General features: G+C 36.6%; 2 protein-coding genes across 6 annotated transcripts; both read left to right on the forward strand.

The window, feature by feature from the left end:
• The first annotated feature begins 435 nt into the window (after nucleotides 1-435).
• LOC149639838 (uncharacterized) lies at nucleotides 436-6401 on the forward strand. Of its 5 annotated transcripts, none has more exons than XM_089850773.1 (7): nucleotides 436-728; nucleotides 2686-2867; nucleotides 2933-3232; nucleotides 3293-3517; nucleotides 3593-4145; nucleotides 4223-4578; nucleotides 5867-6401. In XM_089850773.1, exons 2-5 carry the CDS (start codon nucleotides 2748-2750, stop codon nucleotides 4076-4078), a joined length of 1131 nt encoding a protein of 376 aa, XP_089706899.1. In that variant the 5' UTR covers nucleotides 436-728; nucleotides 2686-2747; the 3' UTR covers nucleotides 4079-4145; nucleotides 4223-4578; nucleotides 5867-6401. The 5 variants fall into 5 exon arrangements, with proteins under 5 accessions (XP_089706899.1, XP_089706897.1, XP_089706898.1 ...); XM_089850771.1 differs by having other exon boundaries at nucleotides 439-578; nucleotides 2631-2867; XM_089850772.1 differs by lacking the exon at nucleotides 436-728 and adding an exon at nucleotides 1614-2597.
• On the forward strand, nucleotides 4488-6318 carry LOC149639839 (uncharacterized). Its single transcript, XM_089850823.1, has 2 exons — nucleotides 4488-4578; nucleotides 5867-6318. The coding sequence occupies exons 1-2, from the start codon at nucleotides 4488-4490 to the stop codon at nucleotides 6316-6318; spliced, it is 543 nt and encodes a 180-aa protein (XP_089706949.1).
• Nucleotides 6402-7792: the final 1391 nt, after the last annotated feature.

Below are 7792 nucleotides of genomic sequence, written 5' to 3' on the forward strand. Positions count from 1 at the left end.
ATTTGCACTGTGGCTCTGGTGGGCTGACATATTTTCGTCGAAAGGTTCAAGAAAAATGTTATTTGTTACTGTTAGAGACCCAACGATGTATTTATACTATATTTGCCTACAAAGAGGGTCGGAAAGGAAATCGCCCCTTCCACTAGACTACTGGGGGAAGATAGGTATTTACGCTTGTGGAGCGGGGGATCTTTCACTCCTCTCCTATATTATATTTCGTTGCTTTAATATTTTTTAAAAAATGTCGGAACCAACCCAAACTTAATAGTGAACTTTCCGCCTTTATCACCTCTGAGCTTGCTCCGTGATTGGTTGGCTATAAGAGTGAGCCTAGCCAGTGAAAGAGAAGTATAGGTGGTGGTGGGGGGCAAGAAAGATGTGGTAGGGTTATGTGGCCGCAGATATGTTGCAATTTTGTAGAACCCCTTCAGTTTTCTTGTGCTTTACGAACCAAGAGGGCTTATTTTAAAAGTTTCCCGACTTTTTCTTGAAACAGCCTTTTTAAAGGCTACTTGTCAATATATTTTTTAAAATATTTGTAATTCTTTTTTCATCCAGAATTTTTTTCCTCAAACTCAGTAAGTTATCATAATTTCTTTTACGCTTGTTTATGACGATTGGGAAAGATTTTTGTCGTTTAATGTGAAGTTTGGTTATGTTGGTTTTTGGTACCCGAAGAGTGAAGACACCTTCGATCTCGTGAAAATCCTGAACAGATATCTTAAAGGGTCAGACAACCAGTTTTTAATAGATTTGTGTTGTTTATGAAATAACATCCAAATTTTTAATGAAAGTTACCCAAAACCTTTCGGTTAATTTTCAAAAAAAGACTTTCTAGGGCTAACTCGAAAAACACTTTTTAATTGAAATATTAATGATATCATGATGAAATGAATGCGCGTGAGGGTATTATTTTTCACCTTATAGGATAGGCAAACTTCGACGGCATCAAGTTAATACTATTATTCTGTATAACGTAGCTTTGTGCGTGCTGACAACAGCCAATAACCAATACTGACTTTGAGGCTTTGCTTTCGTCTGTCGACAGCACTCTCAAACCTACGTAGTTTTATCATGGATAAAGAATGCGCGTGAGGAAATTTGTTTTCACTCTACAGGATAGGCAACTCCCTATCTCGAACGACAGCTTATTCTGTATATACTCTATTACAACATCGGTTGTGAGCATGCGCAAAGCTAGGTCTCTATGTAACCTAGCTTTGCGCGTGCAGACAAGAGGCTAAAAAACTTCGGAATATTTTAAACGATTTTAAATCCTGAAGATCCTGAAGTTTTTTGTCTCTTATCAGCACGCGCAAGGCTAGATTACATAGAGACCTAGGTTTGCGCGTGCTGACAACCGATGTTGTAACAGAGTATATACAGAATAAGCTGTCGTTCGAGATAGGGAGTTGCCGATCCTATAGCGTGAAAACAAATTTCCGCGCGCGCCTTCTTTATCAATGGTTTTATTACGAGTTTACTACAGATCTCGCGCTATACGCGCCTAGGATTGAGAGGTTAACTATCACGCAGCGCCTCAAGCGGACTGAATTGAAAACTCATGGCGGGAAGTTCGCGAATGGTAGATTGGCAGTTTAAAAATGGCAAGCGCTACAATTATAAAATACGTCGCATTTTTACCATTAGAAGGTTTAAAAAATTATTTTAGGGATTCTACTCGTCGAAAAGTCTAAAATCTAATAAAAACTAAACACATCTTTAAAGTAGGAGGTATTTGTAAATAAAACGAAGTTCATACCGCGTAGTCTCTGGATAGTTTAACAGGGAAACTTCTGTAACTAAGCAAGTTTTTGATATTACCATCTATTTAAATGTTCAAATTAAATAAATATGTTTATATTGTAAGTTAATTAAATTAACTTGCAAGTGCTTCCAGACAGACACATTTTCGAGGTTAACTGTATCTCGTAGGAGTTTTGTACATTTAATTTGGGTGTTGGGATTAGATAACATGAAGTCTAAAAACTTACAATTTCTCTTTAGGCGCGTAAATTCATCCATTTCTTTTAAAACAATGAATTCTAGATCTTCGAAAATGGGTAAAATTTCACCCCTTCTGGGAATTTCAGTAATAATTCCAACAACCCTATGGCTTCATTTAAAGACACGGTCATTTTCCCGCCAATTTGTTCTTCTAAAATCCGCTAGAGGGCGAACGCGGCGGCTCGCTCGGCGCGTATAGCAGCCCCTTCTATCGGGTACAAATAAAAAATAAACCGGAATAATTCGGATTTGAGGAGGGAAATTTGAAAATTATGATGGGCTTTATGGGAAGAAGTAGGTTTATCCTTATGATAAATAGCTATTTAAAACTTTATGCCAATGTCTCAAGCAAATTTAAGTGAAAATGCAACATCGGCTGAAGTGGGGTGCGAATTATTTGACAAATGAAGCTGACAGTGATAGCAACGAACCTCGTATGCCACTTGTTGCTACCTTCTATAGAGCATTGACACAATGCACTGTAGAGGAGGTGGTCAAGGTACGCCTAATACTCGTCACGTGTATATTAAATTTTGCCAAAACTGTTTAATTTCCTTTTTTACGTTCAAGACCTTAAGAAAGTCTAAATAGTAATGATGATTTTTCTCTTTTTTGTGACTTAGAATGGCTAAAACAATGTTAAGCAATACTGCTGTTCCGCTTATTGTTGATTCGCAGTTTGCTTCGAACTTCGCTAAAGGAAACTACGGGCCTGCAAACATTCAAGATCACTTTCTTACATGGGGCATCTTGTTTCTGCAGAGAAAACTGGCGTGGCATCCAAGTCAGTTAGGGGTAGATGCCTTACCTGTTCTACAGTTATTACTGGCAATTCTTCAAACATGGAACGTCACATTATGGTAAGCTTTACGTGATATTTAGTCATTAATAACGAGTTAAAGTTATCAAAACTCAATTTGGTTAGTCTAAGCATAAGGGTCATGTTATTCGCCGAAAAAACAAAAAAAGGGCGTTAGGGGATTGTACCAACAGCCCCGTGAAAGGACTGCAATCGAAAATTGCCCGGAAATCCCTTGATGAAAAAACAGTTCGAACTAAAATAGTTTTGATGATAGCCAAAGATGGCCAACCATTTAGCTGTGTGGAAGGTGAAGGTTTCCGAGCTTTCATGCAGACTGTTGCTCCAGGTGTTCCCATTAGAAGTCGTCGAACCGTGCTTAGGCACATGGAGACTGTCTACAACAACCTTATGCCACAAATAAAGGTACGACTTTTCAGATGAGTTATAAAATTTGTGCTTGGATTTCATCTTTCTACTTTCTAGAATATCTTCCAATCTTTTGAGGGAAAACGGCACTTAACGCTTGATTTGTGGAGTAGTAGGATGAGGGAGTCCGTGCTTGGCGTGTGGATGCAGTACATTGATGCAAATTTTTATTTTCAAAACCAACTGGTCTCTTTTGTACATTTTCCCGAGGATCATACTGGTGTAAACATTTTAAAGAAAATTAAGGATGTTTTAAACAATTCTGGAATAGATCATAAAAAAGTAAATCATTAATTATAATAATATTAAATTATTTCTTTCAAAATTTATATTATTTTTAATAACTATCCTTATCAGATTTACTCCATTTGTGCCGACAATGCTTCAAACATAAGTTTAGCAGTAAATTTGGCTAACAAAAGTGGAACGACAAAGGTGAACGAAATTGAATCTGGGTCTGATTCTGATGGTAACGTATACGAAAGTGATGACTGCGACCCGAAACTGAAGCTTCAACCATATTGGAGTGGCTTGGCTGATATTTTTAATGGAGTTGAAAATCAACAACCAATTGACTTGGAACGAGGGGAAGGACAAGAAGATGAGGAAGACTTTCTAGATGAGGAGGACTTTCTAGTCGAAGATAGTCACATTGATTTTCCGCAAACCAATGGGAAAAGGAAGCGATGTGTTGCTCACTCATTACAACTTGTACTAAATGCATCCTTGAAAAAATGCAAAAAAATCCGACAGAATGAGATCCAAAGTAAACCAATGGATAACTTGGCTTCGTCACTCCCCAAAGTGGACAACCACCTTCAAAGAACGGTCACCAGGAAATAAACACCTTAGACAAGTTGGCTTGACAAGGTGGAATTCTTTCTTTGTGGCTGTGGAGAGGCTTTTAATTGTAAATAATCATTTAATTATATATACTTAATTCTTGTCTTCCAGTGAGTGTTTGTTTTTTTCTTTCTTTTCTTTCAGCCTGACATGCTAGAAGCGTTAAAAATAACAATTATTATGGCGCGAAAAAAAATCAGGCTTCTGAAGAACTGCCATTGCCGGAACACAATGATATTCATATCATCAAGGAAATGCACGCTTTGCTGGAGCCGTTTAAGGCCGCAACCGATATTTTCCAATCTGCAAGCCCTCTTTGGTTATCCCAAAGCTTTTGCTTTGTTTCGAAAAGACTAGAAATACGCCATGCCCTTATCTTGTGGATTTAAAGGACAACCTTTTGGAGAACATGGCAAAGCGTTTTGCAGAAGAGGTTGTTGATGAAGATTATGTGATTGCTTCCCTTCTGGACTTCAGAGTGAAATCCTCAGTATTCAAAAGTATGCTTCGATTATTTTGTTTTTATTTAGAGTCAGTTGCCCTATTTTGGAACAGCTCTTACTTGGAACAGTTTTCTTAAAATCGTCATAACTTAAGTTTGAGAGCTTCAAGTGAATATTTTAAGGACTCATTTGGAAGAATGAACATCCCTCTATCCATGAAACACGGCCTCAAGACTCTATTTTAAATTCCAGAGAAGATACAAGCGTAATTAGACAACCTCGTATTTTGCATAATTAATTTTTTCCAAAATGAAGGGAAAGTTCTGCCATGGGTTTCGGGAAATAAGCTTTCACGGCCAATGCGAAAAACATAGGGTTACGAAGACGATTCCATTGAAAACTTCGGATCTTTCTTGTCAAATTAAACACTTTAAACGCCCAAAAAATATTGAGAAAACTCGAATAGAAAATATGTCATCATTTGCCTAAAATGGAACACCCCGAAACAAGAAAATTTACTCTATCTTCTAACATCCATAACTAATGTTTTACTCACTAAAGGACAACAAAAAATACCTTAGAAGAGCGTTGATTCATTACCTGTTTAATAATTTTGGTCCCGTATGCGTAGATTAAGATGCGGAAAAGATACGGGAATTATTAGCCCAGTATCCAGATTAGTCATAAACGTGATGCCAATTTTAGCTGATTTAGAATGTTTCGCCTAGTGATATTGTGTTTCAAACACCGTATCATGACTCACTTAATGTAAAATGTAGATTCGACACAGTTACACCACAAAAACATAACAGTGTAGGTTACTTTGATCTAACTTGGTAATTATTTCATTCGAAATACCGTTAGAGTGCATTTAATTTACAATGTTTAACCGTAATGAACTGACAGCGCGCTAATTTTCGAAGCTTTAAGCAGATGACACTCAGTGCCCTTTAAAATATATGTACAGGTATAAAATGGCAAGCGTTGGTTGCTAGATGGTCGTAGCATCGCTAACAAATTATATGTGCTTGTTATTAGTTGCAAAAACTTGGATATTTTCGTATTTAAATTAGGGTGTTCCAAATTAGGACGGGGCGTTCCAATTTAGGACGGGGGCGTTCCAATTTAGGACGGACCGTTCCAAGTTAGGGCTGAAATCGACCTTTTTTAAAACCCATTTTGTAGGAAAAGTACGCGTCTTAGCAATCTGAAAATGGGTGCAATGATGCAGTCGATCGGCAATAGTTAAAACTTATTGTATTCGTCTGCTTGTTCACTTCAGTAACTTATTTGTTACTGAAAAATCTGACTTTCCAATAACTAAAAGAATCTACTTTAATTTCAGGCCCGTACAGCAATCCAGAGTGGAAAGACTCTTTTCCATTATTTAAGTGCCCGGAGGAAGCAATAGCGTTGCAAATAATAACGCGACAACTGGATGTGGAGCCTAAAATCAAAGACCTAAATAAGGTCCCAGATGTCTTCGAAGATCTTTTTCCTGAAAAGGTACAGTCAAATACAACTGAGCTTCTTCAATACATGGGACAGCCAGTCGGCAAGTTTGATGGAGATAAATTTGGAGCCCTGGATTATTGGCGGGAATGGAGGATAATATACCCATCTCTAGTGAAAGTGGCCAATCGTTACTTATCAATACCAGCATGCTCTGCCGATGTTGAACGAATGTTTTCTCTAGCCGGATCTATCATGCGTCACCGGCGAAGCCATTTAAAATTGACGAATGTGTCTATGCTTCTGAATATTAAGGAATTCAGTCATCTCGTTGAAGTAATGTAATGGCGAATGATTATATTAAATTGGAAAGCTTCTCGCTGTTTTGTGGCTCGAGCGAAGGTGGGATCGCAGAAACCTTTTTGCCACTGGAAAACCGTTTGAGCGGAGCTAAGATTTAAAGGTAGAGAGTGACCTTCCACTGAGGTTTCCAGGGAAGGTATTGTATGGAAACAATGTTATTTTTGGGAGGATTTAATGCAAAGAGTACGTTCTTCTCTTTGATCTTGTTTGAACTAATGTTTTTTAGATTAATTTTCAGCAAAAAATGGAACGATTAACAGATAATTATGGCTATTGGCGAAATCTCTATAAAAAACGCGTCATACATGAATTACTCTTGGGCTGGTGATTTAAATATCCTCTTGTGAGTGAAATATTTAATTCTATTGCACCTCTAGGGTGACGCGGAAGCAATAGTTATTATCATTCCAATATGGAAATACACCTTATTTTATAAGCCTATTTTTATATTTTTCAACCTTATATATTATAGTAATATTTTATTTGGGCAAATGTTTTGAATCAATGAATAAATAAATAAACAACATTATTTTGAATCAATAATACACATTGTTTCATATGCCTTGTTTTAAATTGTACAACATTTTTCTGTTTATCTTCAATGAATAAATAACAAATTTTTGGAAAATCACATGTTTCTTGTTATTTTATCACGTAATGGCACCCAATATTGTTATTGTTTACGCATTTAGATAAATTGAAATTCCTTTCTTATCAAAACAACCGTTGATAAAAACATTATTCTCCGAAGTTACATGCTTAAAATTATTATAGTACTTACCTTCATCTTTGTTTTGCATCAACGAATAATTAGTTTTGACTCAATTTATGCAGAGTTAAATCCCGGTATTCGAGCGGAGATCATATATAACCATAAGTTTATAAGATATGTTCCATAAGTATGTCACTACCCATACTTCTTAATGTTAGAGGCTTAATGAGAGCTAGTTCAAGAACGACGTGAGAATTGACTACACTCGGTTTTGCAGTCCATCCTCCTATTTAGTCTGTACTAAGCCTTTGACAGCGCCTCACTAGGCGTCGCTTTACGAGAATCTATGACGTTTCACCTACGTCACTTCATGACAAGCTCTCATTAACGAGTGGCACACTTATGGAACATACCTTATAAACTTATGATATAACCATAAGTAACATAATAAATATTGTCTTCACATTTTGAAGATGAAATCCGCACCGACAAAATATTAATTTAAAAATAATTTTAGAGATAATTTCTCTATAGTCATATTTAACGGAAAATATTATTCCAGCTATTTAATTTAATCTGACACTATGAATATTTTATAATACCAGAAGTAATATAAGGGACTAGAAATAAAGTGCTGTAGCATTGGTAATAGATCCTGGCACTAGTGAAGAAATTTGAGGAATTTATGCCACTTCCATCGTGCATACACTAGAGAGGAAAAAATTGGTTTAGTTCCAAAAAACA

Source organism: Phalangium opilio, unplaced genomic scaffold (assembly GCF_054372755.1).
Source record: "Phalangium opilio isolate 3A_F unplaced genomic scaffold, DU_Popi_V2 ptg000094l_1, whole genome shotgun sequence".
Classification (NCBI taxonomy): Eukaryota; Metazoa; Arthropoda; class Arachnida; order Opiliones; family Phalangiidae; genus Phalangium; species Phalangium opilio.

Coding starts and splice junctions, on each gene's coding strand:
- LOC149639838 (XM_089850773.1), top strand. CDS start 2,748: ATGGGGCATCTTGTTTCTGCAGAGAAAACTGGCGTGGCATCCAAGTCA. Junction 2,868..2,932: donor ACATGGAACGTCACATTATG/GTAAGCTTTACG, acceptor CAATTTGGTTAG/TCTAAGCATAAGGGTCATGT. Junction 3,233..3,292: donor ACCTTATGCCACAAATAAAG/GTACGACTTTTC, acceptor TCTACTTTCTAG/AATATCTTCCAATCTTTTGA.
- LOC149639839 (XM_089850823.1), top strand. CDS start 4,488: ATGGCAAAGCGTTTTGCAGAAGAGGTTGTTGATGAAGATTATGTGATT. Junction 4,579..5,866: donor GAAATCCTCAGTATTCAAAA/GTATGCTTCGAT, acceptor CTTTAATTTCAG/GCCCGTACAGCAATCCAGAG.